Below are 22,170 nucleotides of genomic sequence, written 5' to 3'. Positions count from 1 at the left end.
AAGTTTAGCACTCTCAAAAGGTAACTTTTCCTGCTATTGAGTTATTGTCAGAATCACTTACGTCTGTCCATACCATAGTGGCTTTTTTCCCTTCACACCTAACAGCCAAGTTGCCAGCCTTGCCTCTTAAAAGTTGTGAGCCTTCCAGGATCAATCAATGGGTGATAAATGTTGCCTTGTCATCAGAATGACATGCATGTTACACACACAGCACCACCAAGAGAACACTGCCCATGTGCTGTCCTGGTGCTGTGCTGTTGTTGCATGTCTGTCTCTGTTCACAGACATTGAGTATACAGTGAGCTCCAAAAGTATTGGGACAGTGTCATGCCCTGACCTTAGAGATCCTTATTATTCTCTATGTTTTGTTATGTCAGGGTGTGACTCGGGTGGGAAAGTCTATGTTTTCTATTTCTTTGTTTTGGCCGAGTGTACTTCACCATCTGGCAGCCTACGGAAGAATCTGGGTTTGGCGGATGCCAGGAGAACGCTACCTGCCCCAAAGCATAGTGCCATCTGTAAAGTTTGGTGGAGGAGGAATGGTCAGGGGCTGTTTTTCATGGTTTGGGCTAGGCCCCTTAGTTCCAGTGAAGGGGAATCTTTACGCTACAGCATCTAGACGATTCTGTGCTTCCAACTTTGTGGCAAGTTTGGGGAAGGCCCTTTCCTGTTAAATGAGGTTGAGGTCCACACAGAAATGGTTTGTCGAGATCGGTTTGGAAGAACTTGACTGGCCTGCAAAGAGCCCTGACTTCAACCCCATTTAATATCTTTGGGATGAATTGGAACGCCGACTGCGAGCCAGGCCTAATTGCCCAACATCAGTGCCCGATCTCATTAATGCTATTGTGGCTGAATGGAAGCAAGTCCCTGCAGCAATGTTCCAACATCTAGTGGAAAGCCTTCCCAAAAGAGTGGAGGCTGTTATAGCAAAAAGAGGGGGACCAACTCCATATTAATGCCCATGATTTTGGAATGAGATGTTCTATGAGCAGGTGCCCACATATGTTTGATCATGTTGGTCATGTAGTGTATAAGGGAATTTGTCCCAATACTTTTGGTCTCCAAAAATGGGGGGACTAAGTATAGAAAATGCTGTAATCTCTAAACGGTTCACCCGATAGGGATGAAAATTCCCTCAAATTAAAGCTGACAGTTAGCACTTTAACCTCATAGTCATTGTATCATTTCAAATCCAAAGTGCTGGAGTACAGAGCCAAAACAACAAAATGTGTCACTGTATGTGACTGAAAGGTTAGTTTAAGGGCTCTGCTCGTTTACTGCAGACTTGATATATGTGATATATCTGTCATGGAGAGATCAACTTAAGCTCCACAGGCCTGACATTGAGATGCCATATGATTGAATGATCAGTAGGGGGCTGAACATGTCTGGCTTTAACTTAACACCCATGTGATTGAATTACAAATGCTCTGCTGTCTTCCATGTCTTTCTCTTTCTCAGCCCAGGCCTGTCAGCCCAACCAGTTCTCCTGTCGGAACGGACGCTGTATCCCCCAGGCCTGGCGCTGCGACCGAGACGACGACTGCGGGGACATGTCCGATGAGACTTCCTCCTGTGGTGAGTCAGACTCTCAGTCTGCATTATATGGCCCTGAATCCTGGCGATAAACTCAGTTTTTGATTATGTATGATCGTTAAGGGTGAGTATCTCAAGTTAGGTTTCAGCCCTGTAAGATTATTCACACTAAAATGACCTAGTAGACCAAATCAGAACAAACACTCTCTGCTGTTTATGTTTTTGGAACGGAAAGACAGTGCTGAGTTTTTAAACGCCAAGAGAGGCTTTCAAAGAAGATGTGACCACATTTACGATGACACTGTCAGATCTGAAGATTCTATTGACCTCATCCCCAACCTTGAGAGGAAAAGAAAAGGACATACCGCTGTGAGGTGTAGCTCAGAGGAAATGGTTCAGTGGAAAAGACAGCTAGTCTTTTAGTGACCCAACTACACCAGAGAAGCCTTAAAAGTATTTCAAAATATGCCTCCTGGTGAGACAACAGAATGCTAGCTTGGCTGTCTGAACTCTTAGTGTGTGTTCTTGTCTAGTGCACAGCAGCCGTTTGGTTATATTTCTATTAAAATATAGTGCTTTCCTCTTTTTAAGGATTAAAAAGGCTTGTTCTTAGCTAATTTCTGAAAAGTAAAATGCAATATCCAATTGAACAAACAAAGGTTGTTGAATATGATTAATGAGCAGGCTATTGGGTAACCTTCTAATTGGCATAGTCTTAGTTGTGAAGGGGTTGCATGAGTGTACCAGTGTGCTTATTATTTGTAGAAATAAGAATATATTTATTGTGATGTCCTTGCTATCTATCTGACACTGTTTTCAAGCTGTTTTCCCTAAATCAAATTTTCCTACAAAAATCTCCCTTAAAGCTATTTCTTAATTTATTAGTTCCTTGAATACTTTGTTGTCTCTCTTACATTGCTTGTTTCATTCATGTGAGTTTTAGCAGTTACATTATTAAATAGCCTTGAGTCCTCAGGGCCAGGAGCTGAGCATTCACTTCTTACTCACTGATTAAGGGGAGTTAGAATGATGCTGCGAAATAACACTTATAGCATAAAAAAAAAAACATTTTAGTGTGGCAGAATTACACAGTGTATCAAAACTTATACCAAAGTAAGTTGTAGTGCTTGCCATTTTTATGACCCATCAGTTTATTTGGTTTTCATATTTCTTTTTACAGTACCTGATTTCAACTGGCTATACTGTAACTTGTTATCTTTCTGGTACACTAGTCTAATCTCATAACTATACTTTTGTGTGACTTTCATGCAGAGGGAGCTTTCCAGGCCCTAAGTTACATATTTAGTGATGTGAGGTGGAAATAGTTTAAATACTTACAGATCGTAAAAAAACTGGGAAAACACCTTTAAAAGGGTTTTAAAACCTCCTGCCCCTTCACTGTTTGTGGTGAAGATGGCACATGGCAATCTCTGATGATCAGTGCAAGGCCCTGCATAGTGTTGTATCGTCTCTGACTCCTTTGTGTGCTTACTAAGCTGCTTCAATACACAGTCACAAACAGCCAGGGTGTAGGCTGTAATTAAAGTTCATGCTCGACTTCATTCAGTCATAATCAAGCTGCGCTGCAAAACATATTGTCTCTCATAGTGTTGTCTGAGATTCCTCAGGCATTACTGCGCTGTAGGAGTTCCCACAGAGTCTCTGGAAGCTCAATTTTCTCCACTGCAGCAACGGTGGGTTTTTAAAACCTGAAGCATCACGTCGCGATTGAGCTGTTGTTGCTCCTAGACGTTTCTACTTCACAATAACAGCACTTACAGCACTTACTGCTCTCTCAGGGTAGACATTTGCCAAACTGACTTGTTGGAAAGGTGGCATCCTATGACGGTGCCAAGTTTAAAGTCACTGAGCTCTTTAAGGCCATTCTACTGCTAATGTTTGTCTATGGAGATTGCGTTGCTGTGCGCTCAATTTTATACACCTGTAAGCAATGGGTTTGGCTGAAATAGCCTAATCCACTAATTTGAAGGGGTTTAGACATACTTTTGTGTATATATATGTGGTGAACATTCACTGTGTCCTAACTAACACCCTAGGTGTCTGTAGCAATAGGGATTCCAAAGAATCAATTACAATTAAGTCTCTGAGTTTAATAAAGCTCCTGCCCTGTAATAGAAATATCTCAAAAATTGTATAACCAGAAATTGAAGCTAGGTTGAATGTGACGGGAATACAAATGCAGATCACAAGTATTTAGGGGTATGACACATTCATATGTGCAGATTCACATTGGCACTCTGAGGCGGTGGAATATACCAGCACCATCAACAGCAGTTAGAGAAAGTTAGCTATGGTATCTCCTTGACCACACTGGAAGAAGTAAGGAGCAGATGTTGTTTAATTACCATGGTGTTAATTGGTTTTCAGCAGTTAGCTAGCAGAGACACTGTCTGTCAAAGCAGCACTAGCTGGTGTGTTTAGGTGGTGTGTTTTTCCACCGAGCGGTGAGCTACGCTAAACTCCCAATGGGAAAACTGTCTGTTGTTGTACTGATGCAGCTGCCACTCTCTTTTATTGATTAAAGCAGAGGCATTATTTCTCTACATTATTTTGGATTAACCCAAAACATCTGTGGATGAATCATGTTCTTTCCGCCTCCGATTTAATTAGATGTTTCGTGTTAACCTGAATCTGCATTTTTTTGCAGGTCTCATTGATCAGACTTAAATATGAGTTATGATCAATTGAGTCCTAAATGAGCTTTTCTACCTGAAAACAAGCGTCACTCGCACATACAGTATACATAACGCCCTGTCCAAAAGGTGCATGCAAATTAAGGGTGCCATTTACAGCAGCCACAATTGCATCCAGTATTAGCATATTCGTTAGGCATATTTCCATGATTTTTCATGTGTTTATCATAACATTCAGTGTTGCGGTAGCTCTTAACTTGCTGCAGGTAATTTATTTCGGCCTGCAATACACATATAGTCAAAAAGATGAGTAGTGAGGACTAGGGTTCTGAACCCCTCCCTCTGCAACTAGATCCTGGACTTCCTGACGGGCCGGCCCCATGTGGTAAGGGTAGGCAACAACACCTCCGCCACGCTGACCTTCAACACAGGGGCCCATCAGGGGTGTGTGCTTAGTCCCCTCCTGTACTCCTTGTTCACCCACGACTGCGTGGCCGCTCATGACTCCAACACCATCAAGTTTGCTGACTACACAACTGTGGTAGGCCTGATCACCAACGGCGATGAATCAGTCTACAGGGAGGAGGTCAAAGACTTAGCAGTGTGGTGCCAGGACAACAATTTATCCCTCAACGTCGTGGACTATAGGAGAAGGACTATAGGAGAAAGAGGGGAGTGCATGCCCCCATCCACATCAACGGGGCTGTTGTGGAGCGGGTCAAGAGCTTCAAGTTCCTTGGAGTCCACATCACTATGGACTTAACATGGTCCACACACACCCGCAAAGTCGTGAAGAGGGCACGGCATTACTGAAAAGACTTGTCATGGGTCCTCAGATCCTCAAAGTTCTACAGCTGCACCTTCGAGAGCATCTTGCCTGGCTGCATCACCACTTGGTATGGCAACTGCACCACCCGTGACCGCAAAGTGCTACAGAGGGTGGTGCGAACAGCCCAGTACATCACTGTTCGCTATTCAGGACCACTATATCAGTAGGCGTCATAGGCCTGAAAAATTGCCAAACAATCCAACCTCCCAAGCCATAGACTGTTCACTCTGCTACCGTCCAGCGAACTGTACGGGAGCATCGGCTCTCGGACCAATAGGATCCGAGACGGCTTCTTCCTCGAAGCCATAAGACTGCTAAATAGCCAGACTGCTAAATAGTCAATTAATGGTACCCAAACTATCTGCACTGACTCAATCTTGCACTGACCCTACGCACACTCAATAGACTTTATATACACTCCATATATTCACTCACACACACTACACTCACTCCCACACAAAACCCTCACACATTCACATACACTACATGTGCGCACACACACAACACACAACACACACACACATACCGACACAACACACATACACACAGACACAGAGCTGTCTGTTTAAACAACTAGCACACAGCTTAGACACCCATGCATACCACACAATACATGGGTCTCTTCACAGTCCCCAAGCCCAGAACAGACTATGGGAGGCGCACAGTACTACATAGAGCCATGACTACATGGAACTCTATTCCACATCAGGTAACTGATGCAAGCATTAGAATCAGATTTAAATAACAGATAAAAATACACCTTATGGAACAGCGGGGACTGTGAAGCAACACAAACATAGGCAGCAGCTAATGGGGATTCATAATACACACATACTGTACATACACACACTTTTACACTCTTCATTTGCTGCTGCTATTCTGTTCTTTATTTTACTCTTATTATTATCTATTCGGATGCCTAGTCACTTTACCCTGCCTTCATGTACATATCTACCTCAAATACCTTGTACCTCTGAATTGATCTGATACTGGTACTCCCTGAATATAGCTCCATACTTTTGTATTTCATTTTTAATTATTCTTTTTTAACTCTGCATCGTTGGGCAAGGTTCGTAAGCAACCATGTCACTACGAAGTCTCCAACAGTTATATTCGGCGCATGTGATAAATACAGTTCGATTTGGAATGGAGTGTTTGTAATGAGTTTCAGACAATGTATTTTCAGAATGAATGTGGCCCTATGGGTTTGAGGTTTAGATAACTATAGTTGATTGTCTCTCTGCCTTTGTGTCTACAGCATTCCCGACCTGTGAGCCCCTCACCCAGTTCAGCTGTTCCAATGGGAGATGCATCAGTGTCAAGTGGCATTGTGATTCAGGTACGTTTCTACTGAAAACCTATAGCAGTTTCTCCCTCAACGACCATCCTTGAGAATCTGGTATGATTGTACAAAGCTTCAATAAAGATGGGCAAGGACAGAAGTTGAGAAACACTGAGCTACTGTACATTTCATGAACCTCATATAACCCACAACTTTGAAATCAACCACTGTCTCCTTATGTAACTAAAGTGGTTTGGAAAACCACACCCATGCGCTGAGTACTATAACCTTGCCTGTAAGTGAAGACTTATGTTACCTCCCCAAGCTAATGCATAGGCTTTAGCTTAGCATGCTAACACAGTTTAATGATATGCAGGAGTCAAACCTAGTCAGTCACACTTACTCTTTTTCTTCTGTATCCCTAGATGATGACTGTGGAGATGGTAGTGACGAGGTTGGTTGTGTCCACTCCTGCTCCAACACCCAGTTCCAGTGCTCCAGTGGGAGGTGTATCCCAGACCACTGGGCCTGCGATGGGGACAACGACTGTGGGGACTTCAGCGACGAGAACACTACTTGTGGACGAGATGGAGCTGGTGAGAGAAACAATGCTGTTATTTGTAATACCTGTATCGTAGCACTTTTTTTTTAGCAATTACAAGATTATCTGCCCACAGTTAAGATAAAGCATGCTGCTACTACTACCCTGAATCCATAATGAAAATTCTACTCTAAATGATAGCTCCATCCCTCATTTTGTCAAATACATTTTGCACTAAGTATCACGTTATCTATCTCAGCATGAGGTAGATGTTTCAAGTCAGGCTTACTACTCCTCATTACTACACATGTATCAATGATTGTAACTATCAATTATTCAATTGCCATTTAAATCAGTAGAAATATATTTTTTAAAGATAATGATGAGTTCAAAGTAACTATTAATTGGCCTGGTCTAATGTCCTTAAGTCTTCATCCTCCTCACTCGGCTCTCGCTTGGCTGATCTAATCTCATCTACTCTTCACAAGAGTACAACCATCAAGAATATTTTAATCTGTTATAATTACCCCAGAAGGCTGAGCTAGGCCCGGCCGGCTGGAATACTCACAGCTCACTAGCCTGTCACTAGAATGAGGAAGCTATTCATCAAACCGTGTCCTGATGTCAAGCCTGAGCCCCAGCTCCAGCCTTTTCCTCTCTATTCTAACACAGTGTAGTGTTGCTGTGTTGTGGGCCACCCTAGGGGTAACAGCTCTGGCTCAGTAGGCTCTGACTGTTATGGAAATCCTCCTGATCTCTGACATCCAAGCATTAAACGTGTTTTCTTTTTGGAACTCAGGGTTTTTTGCATAGAAAAGTCTTGGGTGGGCTGCCTAACTGTTTTGTTAGGCAGCCCACCCATGTCCAAACAGTAAAAAAACAAAATATATATTTTTAAATATGGTCCTCTTTGAGAACTCATAATTACCAAAATAAAGGCTAGACAGTCAGGGAGAATCTAAAATTCAAAACATTATGCATTCAGGAGTATTTTGGTCATTGATTTTGTAAGCATAGCATAAGCCATGGCAAAATGTGTAGAATTGCAGGAAAATCGCTTTAAAATCGCACCAATGGCCACACCCACTGCCATGCCCCCAGCCACAGCCAACACCTAAGCCCCATTTTGATCCAGAAAAAAATCCTGGAAATGAAAAATAAATTATTGGCAATGTGGAAGTGGTTAGGTTATATACAGTCAGTCTTGTGACTACTTAGCATGATTGAAAATGTAATTTAAAACAATATATATAACCCAACATTGTTAAAAAACAAACAAATTTCCTCTATTACATAAGGATTCTATTTACAGTGCCTTGTAAAAGTATTCATCAACCTTGGCGTTCTTCCTATATTGTTTTTTGGGGGGATTTAATGTAATGAACATACACAAAATGGTCCAAATTGGTGAAGTGAAATTAAAAAAATTACTTGTTTAAAAAAAATGGGAAAGTGGTGCGTGCATATATATTCACCCCCTTTGCTATGAAGCCCCTAAATAAGATCTGGTACAACCAATTACCTTCAGAAGTCACATAATTAGTTAGATTGCACACAGGTGGACTTTATTTAAGTGTCACATGATCTCAAGTAGAGGTCGACCGATTATGATTTTTCAACGCCGATACCGATTTTTGGAGGACCAAAAAAGCAGATACCGATTAATCTGAGGATTTTTAAAAATATATATTTTTATTTGTAATAATGATAATTACAACAATACTGAATGAACACTTATTTTAACTTAATATAATACATAAATAAAATCAATTTAGGCTCAAGTAAATAATGAAGCATGTTCAATTTGGTTTATATAATGCAAAAAGTGTTGGAGAAGAAAGTAAAAGTGCAATATGTAAGAAAGCTAACGCTTCAGTTCCTTGCTCAGAACATGAGAACATATGAAAGCTGGTGGTTCCTTTTAACATGAGTCTTCAATATTCCCAGGTAAGAAGTTTTAGGTTGTAGTTATTATAGGAATTATAGGACTATTTCCCTCTATACCATTTGTATTTCATTAACCTTTGACTATTAGATGTTCTTACAGGCACTTTAGTATTTCCAGTGTAACAGTATAGCTTCTGTCCCTCTCCTCGCTCCTCCCTGGGCTCGAACCAGCAACACAACAGCCACCCTCGAAGCAGTGTTACCCATGCAGAGCAAGGGGAACAACTTCTAGAAGGCTCAGAGCGAGTGACGTTTGAAATGCTTACTAGCTAGCCATTTCACATCGGTTACACCAGCCTCATCTCGGGAGTTGATAGGCTTGAGGTCATAAACAGCGCAATGCTTGACGCACAATGAAGAGCTGCTGGCAAAACACACAAATGCTGTTTGAATTAATGTTTACGTGCATGCTTCTGCCTACCACCGCTCAGTCAGATACTTAGATACTTGTATGCTCAGTCAGATTATATGCAACGCAGGACATGCTAGATAATATCTAGTAATATCATCAACCATGTGTAGTTAACTAGTGATTATGATTGATTGTTTTTTATAAGATAAGTTTAATGCAAGCTAGCAACTTACCCTGGCTTACTGCATTTGCGTAACAGGCAGTCTCCTTGTGGAGTGCAACGAGAGAGAGGCAGGTCTGTAAGGTTGCAAGATTGGGTCCCCCGAGCTGACAAGGTGAAAATCTGTCGTTCTGCCCCTGAACGAGGCAGTTAACCCACCATTCCTAGGCAGTCATTGAAAATAAAAATGTGTTCTGAACTGACTTGCCTTGTTAAATAAAGGTATTAAAAAATAATAATAATAATAAAAAAATCGGCAAATCGGTGCCCAAAAATTCCGATTTCCGATTGTTATGTAAACTTGAAATCGGCCCTAATTAATCGGCCATTCCGATTAATCAGTCGACCTCTAATCTCAATATATATATATATATAAATATATACCTGTTCTGAAAGGTCTCAGAGTCTGCAACACAACTAAGCAAGGGGCACTACCAAACAAGCGACACCATGAAGACCACTGAGCTCTTCAAACAGGTCAGGGACAAAGTTGTGGAGAAGTACAGATCAGGATTGGGTTATAAAAAAAATATCTGAATCTTTGAACATCCCACGGAGCACCATTTCAATCCATTATTAAAAACCTGAAAGAATATGGCACCACAACAAACCTGCCAAGAGAGGGCCGCCCACCAAAACTCATGGACCAGGCAAGGAGGGCAACAAAGAGACCAAAGATAACCCTGAAGGAGATGCAAAGCTCCACAGCGGAGATTGGAGTATCTGTCCATAGGACCACTTTAAGCCATACACTCCACAGAGCTGGGCTTTACGGAAGAGTGGCCAGAAAAAAAGCCATTGCTTAAGGAAAAAATGAGCAAACACGTTTGGTGTTTGCCAAACGGCATGTGGGAGACTCCCCAAACATATGGAAGAAGGTTCTCTAGTTAGATGAGACTAATATGTAGCTTTTTGGCCATCAAGGAAAACGCTATGTCTGATGCAAACCCAACACCTCTCATCACCCTCTAGAACATCAGTCCCCACAGAGAGGCGTGGTTGTAGCATCATGCTGTGGGGATGTTTTTCATTGGCAGGGACTGGGAAACCGGTCAGAATTGAAGGAATGATGGATGACGTTAAATAAAGGGAAATTCTTGAGGTAAACCTGCTTCAGTCTTCCAGAGATTTGAGACTGGGACGGAGGTTCACCTTCCAGCAGGACAATGACCCCAAGCATACTCCTAAAGCAACACTCGAGTGGTTAAAGGGGAAACATTTAAATGTCTTGGAATGGCCTAGTCAAAGCCCAGACCTCAATCCAATTGAGAATCTGTGGTATGACTTAAAGATTGCTGTACACCAGCTGAACCCATCCAACTTGATGGAGCTGGAGCAGTTTTGCCTTGAAGAATGGGCAAAAATCCCAGTGGCTAGATGTGCCAAGCTTATAGAGACATACCCCAAGAGACTTGCAGCTGTAATTGCTGCAAAAGGTGGCTCTACAAAGCATTGACTTTGGGGGGGTGAATAGTTATGCACGCTCAAGTTTTCATTTTTTTGGTATTATTTCTTGTTTGTTTCACAATAAAAAATATTTTGCATATTCAAAGTGGTAGGCATGTTGTGTAAATCAAATGATACAAACCCCCCAAAATACATTCTACATTGTTGAATAATAGTGAAGACTCCTTCCTTGTCACAACACAACTAACTGTCTTTTCCTTATTAAGAAGGAAATAAATTCCACAAATTAACTTTTAACAAGGCACACCTGTTAATTGAAATGCATTCCATGTGACTTGTTGAGAGAATGCCAAGAGTGTGCAAAGCTGTCAAGGCAAAGGGTTGCTGCTTTGAAGAATCTCAAATATAAAATACATTTTAATTTGTTTAACACGTTTCTTTTGGTTTCTACATGATGCCATATGTCTTATTTCATAGTTTTGATGTCTTTACTATTATTCTACAATTTAGAAAATAGTACAAATAAAGAAAAACCCTTGAATGAGTAGGTGTGTCCAAATATTTGACTTGTACTGGATGTATATTTTCCCTTGCAGCATTGCCTCCTGTGATAGAGTGCACCAGGGATGAGTTCCACTGTACAGCAGATGGGACGTGTATCCCAGAGCGCTGGAGGTGTGATGGAGACAAAGACTGTGAGGATGGGACTGACGAGATGTCCTGTGAGGGCACCAAGAGGATGTGCGACCCCAAGGCCAAGTTCACCTGCAAAGACACAGGTACTGTATGATATGCTGTAGCTAAGAGACTACTCCGTCAGTAACTGGAACCCAGAAACAAAACTACACTGTCTAAGAGCACAATATGGACAGACGGAATATTCTATCTTTGACCATTACATTAATGCTAAACTAGGAGCAACGTTAAATGTCTGTAGTTGATCAACATCAAATGGCAAAATTGGAAACATGTTTAAAACACATATAAACTCTACATTATCTACCTCTCCATGTAGTATGTCATGGGTATAGCATAGATTTTATAATAGCATCTCTTTTTTCCCAGAATGTGCAACAGCGAATCAATTCTCCATGTAGAATTTTAAAATTGGGCCTCTAAATTGGGATGCTCTGTAATCCAGGCTTCACACAGTCACAGGCATAGCTGCATTAACAATGATACATTCTGGCATATCGAGAGCTTGGTTTTATCTGCATTTTTGCAGTGGTGGAAAAAGTACCCAACTGTGGTACCAGAGTTAAAATAAAGATACCTTAATAGAAAATTACTCGAGTAGAAGTGAAGGTCACCCAGTAAAATACTACTTGAGGAAAAGTCTGAAAGTATTTGGTTTTAAATATACTTAAATATCAAAAGTAAATGTAAAAGTATAAATCGTTTCAAATTCCAAATATTAAGCAAACCAGACAGCACCATTTTTCCAGGGGCACACTCCAACACTCAAGACAATTTACAAACGAAGCATGTGTTTCGTGAGTTCGCCAGATCAGAGGCAGTATGGGATGACCCGCTTGATAAGTGTGTGAATTAGACAATTTTCTTGTCCTGCTAAGCATTCAAAATGTAATGGGTACTTTTGGCTGTCAGTGAAAATGTTTGGAGTAAAAAGTATATTATTTTCTTTAGGAATGTAGTAAAGTAAAAGTTTTGAAAAATATAAATAATAAAGTACAGATACCTCAAAAAAACTACTTAAGTAGTTTTTGGTAGTATCCCTAGGATCATGCCTCAGGACTACCTGCCCTGATGACTCCTGGCTGTCTCCAGTCCACCTGGCTGTGCTGCTGCTCCAGTTTCAACTGTTCTGCCTGCGGCTAGGGAACCTTGACCTGTTCACCGGACGTGCTACCTTGTCCCGGACCTGCTGTTTTTGACTTTCTCTCTCTACCTCTGAAGGCTTGGTTATGAAAAGCCAACTGATATTTACTCCTGAGATACTGACCTGTTGCACCGTCTACAACCACTGTGATTATTATTTGACCCTGCTGGTCATCTATGAACTTTTGAACATTTTGAAGAACAATCTGGCCTTAAATGGCCATGTACTCTCATAATCTCCACACAGCACATCCAGAAGAGGACTGGCCACCCCGTAGAGCCTGGTTCCTCTATAGATTTCTTCCTAGGTTCCTGCCTTTCTAGGGAGTTTTTCCTTGTCACCGTGCTTCTACGTCTGTATTGGGCATTATAAATACATTTGATTGATAGTATTTTTACTTACGTACTTTACACTACTGCCTTTTTTGTCAGAATTTAGTTATTGACATAGCCTTGTTCTGTTAAATCTTCTCTACCTATACACTAAATATACAAAACATTAAGGACACATGCTCTGCTCTGTCCATGACATAGACTTACCAGATGAAGCTATGATCCCTTATTGATGTCACTTGTTAAATCCACATCAATCAATGTAGATGAAGGGGAGGAGACATGAATTGTGTATGTGAGCCATCCAGAGAGTGAATGGGCAAGACAAACAATTTAAGTGCCTTTGAACAGGATATGGTAGTAGGTGCCAGGTGCACCGGTTTGAGTATGTCAAGAACTGCAACACTGTTGTGTTGTTCACACTAAACAGTTTCCTGTTTGTATCAAGAATTGTCCACCACCCAAAGGACATCCAGCCAACTTGACACAACTGTGGGAAGCATTGGAGTCAACATGGGCCAGCATCCCTGCGGAACGCTTTCGACACCTTGTAGAGTTCATGCACCGACGAATTGAGGCTGTTCTTAGGGAAAGGGGGGGTGGGGTGCAACTCAATATTAGGAAGGTATTCCTAATGTTTTGTACATTGTATTGTACTCTAAATACACCGGTGGTTCATGCTGTTAAGTTCAAAAGAATACAATCTAAAAATTGCTGACACCATTCAATCATATGAGGGTTCAGAATTTTAAAGCCAATTTTCTCAGAATGATCTTTTTTCAGATAGAAACAAGTTCTCGATTATCTGTGTGTGGCTGATTCTACCCCCTGCAGTGGTTCCACCTGCATTCACTGCCTCTTTGTAATTCAAAATGGCGACTAAGGGTAATTTAAGATTACCCCTGGTAGCAGGTATCAGGAGGCTGTAATGATCTAGCTGTGGATTTTCACATGAAGTAAAGCTTTTCACTCACAACTGTGGGAAGATCATTTGGAAGATACAATTACATTTAATCTTTTCATGAATAGATTCATATTTAAACATTTAAATTGCGCAACAATTCCATGTGAATCTGATAACTTGAATGTGTAGACTTTCCAAGTTTATGTCGTCCTATCATCAGTAATAATGTCTCAGACGCCAACTCATCTGGCATCATATTAATTTAGTACCAATGCATATTTTCAGCTGGTTGGGTTACCGAAATATGGTTCCGTTCCCATCTTTTGATGTCACCAGACTCTCTCTCAATGTTAACAAAGTGATTTTCAATAGTCACATTGGTAGAGTCATGACACATCCAACAATTTCATTGCTTTTACTGAGTTACAGTTCATATGAGGAAATCAGTCAATTTATATCAATTAATTAGGCCCTAATCTATGGATTTCACATGACTGGGAATACAGATATGCATCTGTTGGTTACAGATACCTTAAATAAAATGGGACTCACAATGGCCTCAGGATCTCGTCATGGCATTTTACTGCATTAAAATTGCCATTGATAAAAGGCATTTGTGTTTGTTGTCTGTAGCTTATTCCAGCCCATACCATAACCCCATCACCACAATGGGGCACTCTCTTCACAACGTTGATATCAGCTAACCGCTCGCCAACACAAAGCCATACACGTGGTCTGCGGTTGTGAGGCCGGTTGGACGTACTGCCAAATTCTCTACAACGACGTTAGAGGTGGCTTATGGTAGTGAAATTAACGTTCAATTCTCTGGCAACAGCTCTGGTGGACATTCCAGCTGTCAGCATGCCAATTGCATGCTCCCTCAACTTGAGACATCTGTTGTGTTGTGTGACAAACAGCACATTTTAGTGGCCTTTTATTGTCCCCCAGCACAAGGTGCACCTGTGTAATGATCATGCTGTTTAATCAGCTTCTTGATATGCCACACCTATCAGGTGGATAGATGATCTTGGCAAAGGAGAAATCCTCACTAACAGGGATCTAAACACATTTGTTGCAAAACATTTGAGAGAAATATGGTTTTTGTGAGTATGCAACATTTCTGGGATCTTTTATTTCAGCTCATGAAACATGGGACCTTTACGTTGAGTTTATATTTTTGTTCAGTGTAGTATATTCTAATCTAAAGTCATGATTCAATATACTGTATTGGTCTTAGTCTTTGTAGATGGCAAGAACCCCATTGTGTGGAACAGATTCAAATATGGATCACGTTATGCATTAAGTAACCTTTTGGCCTGTTTTTATATTTAGAGTTTTTCTTCAACTTGACTGAGGGATTATTCTAGGGCTGGGTGATAAACTGTCTTTTACAATATGCCGGTATTGATCCAAGGACCGGTTTGGGTTTTTCCTTTACCTTGTATAATGTTATTTCAATGTTTTTGTTTGTTAAATGCATTATGCCACTCCGCTGTGTGTAATAATATCAGTTTTTATAGTTTACTCAGTTTGCTAATTGAGTCGTCTCTCTCCCTCTCTCTTTTCACACACACCAAACCCTCCCCCTGTCACTCAAGCAGAGCAGTTGTTGTGCTACAGCAAGTCAAATCAACCACTAGCAGTCTGATGGTCTGCATGGGCAATGCTGCAGATTTTGGTGACAATGATGCTGCTTTCCACTTTGCTTCCTACTATACACCCACAAGCATTCTATAAGCACACTATTAGTTTGTGTATCTTATACTGTCTGCAAACAGCTAGTTTATATTTTCTTTGCAAGTTGTGGCTAAAATAAATTGTTTTAGCCGCTAATGCTTAACGCTAGTTGTACTAGTCAGAGCAAATGTAGCTAGATAGCTAATACAGCCTGCTACCAGTGCTGGTGTCGGCCTAGATCAGCTTTTTGTTTCTGCAACGGTATATTCTAAATCAGAGAGGAGTAGGCGAAGGATGAATATTTTGCCATTTGTGGAGTACATCAAAGCTACAGTAAGAGGAAACATTGAATGTGACATTAATTAGGATCCAGTGTGAAACAATGACCAATTCCTGCCCTGTCACAAAAACCCTTCACTGGCTTTTTCTATTCATTGTCATGTCAAACAACACTGTATTCAAAGCCCCCACTATATTCCAACTTTTGGTTGAAGTTTCATTGAACAGTATAAAACAATCAGAATGGACAAAGCTCCATTAAAAACACTTAGAATGCATTTGTTGCCACCCCAGGGTCATACACTACTCATAAAGCATGTGAACTTTTATTATTCAAAAACCTCATACCTCCATACCATCAAAAATATTGTGATATTTAGGGCTCCCGAGTGGCGCAGTGGTCTAAGGCACTGCATCTCAGTGCAAGAGGTGTCTACAGTCCCTGGTTTGAATCCAGGCTGTATCATATCCGGCTGTGATTGGGAGGCCCATAGGGCGGTGCACAATTGGCCCAGCGTCGTCCGGGTTTGACTGGGGTAGGCCGTCATTGTAAATAAGAATTTGTTCTTAACTGACTTGCCTAGTTAAATAAAAGTTCAATGTAATTTAAAAAAAAAAAATATGATATTTTAGCCATATCACCCAGCCTTAGATTATTCACCAAATGTATTACAGATGCTTGAAGTTCACTGTGTGGTAATGCTGACTGGTTACTCAGTATTTAGTTAAATGTCTTAAGGTTATATTTCAGAGGTTCTACTCTACTGTAGGGTCAGCTGATGATTGATATTGTCTTTGAGGAATATTATCTGTGTCTGGTTGTGTTAATGAATCGTGTGTGTGTGTGTGTGTTTCCATAAATGTCTGTATATGTGTGTCACACCAACAGGAAAGTGCATCACCAAGAGCTGGGTGTGTGATGGAGATATCGACTGTGAGGATCGTTCTGATGAGGAGTCCTGTGCGGCAGCTGTCTGTAAGCCTCCAAAATACCCCTGTGCCAATGACACTTCCACTTGCCTCCCACCAGAAAAGATCTGCAACGGCAACCCGGACTGTGCAGACCTGTCTGATGAAGGGCCTTTCTGTGGTAGGAAAGAACTATTATCTGTAGTACATCATATTGCTTGAGATCGTCGAGACGAATTAGTGTGTGAGTTGTGATGAATCATTTCATGTGTTTAAGTGGAAGAAATGTGTTTAGAGATTATTTTTCTACTGGGACACACACCTCAGACAGAATATACAGTATAAGCTGTGTGAGCTTTAATTTCCCGTCTCATATAACAAGAACCCAGAGTCAGATGTGTCAAACGCTGTCTGTCCCTAAGGAGTGGTACTATATATTTTAATTCCCATAGCCTTGAGAGCAGCACGATGACAAGTCAACATGCTGTTGATTTTGATTCAGGGGGACCGAACATAAAGAATAGCTACCAGATTTCTCCAATGATTACCAACACAGATCTGTTTGTCCAAGGCCCATCTGAGGGAAAATCTGTGAATCTCATGTGAATAGTACACATCTAATCTATTTGACTGAACAACCTAAACGTATCGGTTCATTTCGAGTTGCTAGCAGAAACCTCATGGGAGACCATAGTTAGACACCGTAGCTCAGAGTGTGTGTTATCACTTATCTTCCTCCCAAATGGCACACTATTCCCTACATAGTGCACTACTTTTGAACATAGTCCTATGGGGAAAATGGTTTATGAAAAAGGGTATAGGGAAGAGGGTGCCATTTGGGACACAACCTTTGAGAAAAGGCCCACACTGCGCTGCCTGGTTCATAGCCAATTAGGTCATACAGGGAGACCTTAAGGGGCCTGATTGATTTGAGCTAACTCAGCAGGAGTCATTCCTCCAGCTGTAACCTATGGGGGCACAGCTCTCCTCTACCCTCCTCTGCAGCTAGGAGACCCCCGCAGAGAAATTTCAACCCTTTCTGGTCTGTGCCAATAAGATCATCTTAATCATGGCTAGCTAAAAAGGACACTTTGGACCTGTAGTGTGATTGTTGCACCAAATTGCCTTTTCATCTTCTGGACCTGTCTGGCACCCCACAATAATCAGATACCTAGCTGCTTCAGAGAAAATCATTCGATTACAGACTGCACAAAGAAAGCAAAGTCATTCTTTTTTTCTCCGTCTCCATATCAGTTTTGTGAAAGGAGGAATAGTGCACAACTTTCAGATTTCATGATGTGTTGAAGCCTTGACAGTAATAAAGGCAGCATCCCTCAGTTCAAACCGTTGCGGACCAACTGAACTGCGGAGCCTCTTTCATTGTGTAATAGCTTTTCCTTGCGTTGTATATGCAGCGGATATTTCCCAACATCATGCTCGACTAGCAGTCTCTAGCTTAGAGCAAAAAGTGGTAGTGTTATTCTTGTGCCAGCTAGTTCTCAAAAACAACCCTTTTTAATTCAGCATTTTTTTTTACTGTACAGCATATGGCCCAACATACTATGGTCTATTATTTCTCTAACCTCCTTTTAGACCCTGTGGATGACGATCTGATGCTGAAAACCATCTGTCTCTAATATTAAGATTCTTAGTTCCCTGTCCCTCTCTCATTCTCTCTAGTCTCCAATCTCATCCTCTAGTAGGCTATTAAGGCTCTTAGTCCCTGACCTCTTTCTCTGTTTTCATATTAGTGTTTGGTACTTACATCCAGTCCTCTCTCACTCTGCTCCCAGATCAGAGTTGGCTCTTACTTCCTGTGCCCTCTCTCTACTCCTCTCTCTGCTCCTAGATAAGTGTTTGGTGGCCAAGGGTGGCTGCAGCCATCAATGCACAGTGGTACCAGGGACAGGGGTTGTCTGCTCCTGCCCTGCAGGGCTCCAACTGGACTCTAACAACAGGTCGTGTGAGGCGGTGGACTACTGCAGTAGGCATCTGAAGTGCAGCCAGATGTGTGAGCAGTACAAGACCACCGTCAAGTGCTCCTGCTACCCAGGCTGGAGGCTGGGCCCCGATGGGGACAGCTGCCACAGCACAGGTGAGGTGACAAAGTGTGTGTAGGTTTGTGTGTGTGTGTCAGGAAGTATGTTGATTGTGTAAGTGTAGACTCATGTGCTGCTTCATGTCTTATAATATGCTAGTGAGGATTTGATCAAAGTGAATTGGAATACGTTTTGAAATATAACATTTGATAAATTCGATGTCTTACAGTAGTTCCGATTAGGTAAAATATTACTATGATCGTGTTGTTTTTCACACACAAAAACAGCAAAGAACTTTTAGTTGCACTTTCTGAGTGAACAAATGAAACAATGTTGATATTTATTTAATAAGCAAAGTTATGCAACACCCAAGAGATACACATGGCGTGGCATGTCTTAACGTGACCACAACCTTGAGTAGGGTACAGCCATAGTTTACGCCCATTACTCCCATGTTAAATTGTCTACTTTACGCATTACCCAACAACGGCTGTATTCTTTTTGACATTTTATTCAATAACATTTTTGAATATGCTTGGTTGGTCATTTTAACATACTTCTATGTCGTTTTAATAAACTACATCATACCTTAAAACACTTTCATTCTAAACATGAAAATGTTAGCATGAACAGAGAAAGTCAAATGAATGTACATCACGATTATCAGCCAAAGAGCCAATTCCAACAGACTTTAGTTTCTTTAATTGGCAAACTAACACTGCTTTTAATTTGCAAAAAAGCTGTTACGTACTGTATTGTTTGAACAATAGTAGGAGAAAAGACCACCAAATTAAGTTGAATCAAATGCCCAAGGTTAGACGAACCTCATTGTTTATGCTATGACGCCGTGATGATGATGGAAATGATGATGGATAGGCTCGGGTTACTCAATGCATTTGTGTGTTCAAGCACATAATCATCGGTAAATCGTTTTGCATAAAGCTTGCTAGTTAGCTTGTAGTAAGGACTAGTGGGCTGTGTCCATCCAAATAACACAATAATATTCTTCTGCATTTGGATATTTATGCAAACCTGGAGATTCCACCAAGTAGGTGAAGATATCATAGACTGCTTTGGTTTGGTCAATTTGGTAGGGTTGTATCCCCAGATGGTCTCCGGGCAAATTGAAAGGACATATACTGTAGGCAAGCCAACAAGAATGAGCTATTTAAAATACCTAGACCGTTCAAGGGAAGGCAATGACTGGAAGTAGTTAAACCGCACGTGACATATCTAAAACGAACAAATTGGGTTGAGATGAACTTTTGTAGCCAGCCAAGTCAGCTAACCAGCAAAAAAGCTAGGGGTGAACAAGCAGTGACATAAGTATATTGCCACAGATTTACTAACTTTATTGTCATTGTTAGGGTAGGAAATTGGTGGCAGAATAAGTATTATGCAAATCATTCATTGTTTTGACCGCCAAGTACTGAAAACATTTCTTGAAACAACAAAAAAGTGTCAGTAGTTTACTTAGGATGATGGCAAAGTTAGGCTAATTACATTGGAGTAATGGGAGTACCCAACTTCTGTACTCTACTCGGGAGCGTGGTCACATTAAGCCACACCCCGCCGTGTGTATCTATGCCCCTGTGTGAAAATGAATTGTTCCCTTACACTCGTTAACTGGTTGTGCCACCTATAGATGCAATGTACAACCAAACGCTGGCTGTAGTTGTTGATCACTCTCTCACATCGCTGTGGAGGAATACGCTAGAAGTACCAACAGTCAAGCATGGTGTCGGTAGTGTGATAGTTTGGGGATGCTTTGCTGCCTCAGGACGTAGATGACTTGTAATGATTGAAGGAACCATTAATTCTGCTCTGTATCAGAGAAATTCTACCAGATAATGTCAGACCATCCGTCTGTCAGCTGAAGCGTACCTCGGTTATGCAGCAAGACAATGATCCAAAACACACAAGCAAGTCTACATCAGAATGGCTCAAAAGCTTTGGAATGGCATAGTCAAAGTCCAGACCTAAACCCGATTTGAGATGTTGTGGCAGAACCTGAAACAAGCATTTCATGCTTTGAAACCCACAAATTTCGCTGAGTTAAAGCAGTTCTGCATGCAAGAGTGGGCCGAAATGCCTTCACAGCGATGTGAGAGACTGATCAACAACTACATGAAGCGTTTGGTTGCAATCATTGCAGCTAAAGGTGACACAACCGGTTATTGAGTGTAAGGGGGCAATTACTTTTTCCCACAGAGGCTTTGGGTGTTGCATTTCTTTGTTTATAATTTTTGTATTTTTTTTTTCCACTCAGGTTCCATTTATCTATTATTTTGGTTGAAAATCTGATAACTTTCAGTGCAAAAAAAGATGCAAAAATAGGGAAATCATTTTCACCTTTTTGATTTCTTCACGGCACTGTAAGCCCTGTGAAATTACATACAGTAATTTCATTGATCAACTCAGCTTTACATAATCAGAGCAAACGGTCTACTTATGTTGTAATGTCTGTGATTGGATTGATGTTTTGGCCGTTTTTTGCTCCTGTGTTGCTGCTCGTAAACGAGGAGAACATGGCAGAACACGCAGCCTTGATGTGTCACATTCAGATTGATGAAGCTCGTTTTTTACTGCTCGCCTCTCCATTTCCCTCAGAGATGGATGGCAGTTGCAGTGCTAATTGTATGTTAAAATAGGGAAAGAACGGGCAATTTACAGAAGAAACACATTAACATTTCATTGTTTCTTACATAAATAGGGACCTTGAACACTTGGCGCAGCATTAGTGCAGCCTCACTTTGACTATGCATGCACTACCTGGTACAGTAAGTTCATCAAGAACAAGCTACAGACAGCTCAGAGTAAAATGGCAAGGGTCATTCTGAATCTTAGCCCTCAGGCTAATGTTGGCCCTTCTCAGCTCAGTGAACCACAGTGGCTATAAGTTGATAAAAGGGTCATTCAGCTGAAGCTGGGATTGGCCCATAAAACCATATATGGTACAATCCCCCAGTATCTAAAGAACTATCTTACTACTGAGAGGCAGTGCCGTAGATTTTGTGCCATGTCGATTCAAGAGCGATGCATTTATATATTGGTAGAGCGTAACAAACTCCCGGCTGAGATAAAAACTTCCAGTCTTAGGTTAAAACACTCCTGCAAGGCTTGGTTCATGTTGAGATAGCCTCCTAGCCATGTGCAAAGCTACTCTACTCTGGTGGAGTGATGTGTTAGTGAGTGTACAAAATATTAAGGACACCTGCTCTTTCCATGACATAGACTGACTAGGTGAATCCAGGTGAAAGCTATTATCACTTGTTAAATCCACTTCAGTCATTGTAGATGAAGCAGAGGAGACAGGTGTTCTTAATGTTTTGTACACTGTATATCTACATATGTAGACATTGTGTATTTTATTTGTATTTATTTAACTAGGCAAGTCAGTTAAGAACAAATTCGTATTT

At 41.2% G+C, this 22,170-nt stretch overlaps 1 protein-coding gene across 1 annotated transcript in view; it reads left to right on the top strand.

The window, feature by feature from the left end:
• Positions 1 to 22,170, top strand: part of lrp1bb (low density lipoprotein receptor-related protein 1Bb) — a 410,377-nt gene that overhangs the window by 238,100 nt on the left and 150,107 nt on the right. The window contains exons 18-23 of the mRNA XM_035749708.2: positions 1,465 to 1,581; positions 6,281 to 6,361; positions 6,730 to 6,900; positions 11,368 to 11,550; positions 16,693 to 16,893; positions 18,562 to 18,807. Coding sequence (XP_035605601.1) covers positions 1,465 to 1,581; positions 6,281 to 6,361; positions 6,730 to 6,900; positions 11,368 to 11,550; positions 16,693 to 16,893; positions 18,562 to 18,807 — 999 coding nt within the window. The remainder of the gene's footprint in view (positions 1 to 1,464; positions 1,582 to 6,280; positions 6,362 to 6,729; positions 6,901 to 11,367; positions 11,551 to 16,692; positions 16,894 to 18,561; positions 18,808 to 22,170) is intronic.

The sequence above is a fragment of the Oncorhynchus keta genome, chromosome 34, assembly GCF_023373465.1.
Source record: "Oncorhynchus keta strain PuntledgeMale-10-30-2019 chromosome 34, Oket_V2, whole genome shotgun sequence".
NCBI lineage: Eukaryota > Metazoa > Chordata > Actinopteri > Salmoniformes > Salmonidae > Oncorhynchus > Oncorhynchus keta.
This window is presented reverse-complemented; position numbering and strand designations above follow the sequence as displayed.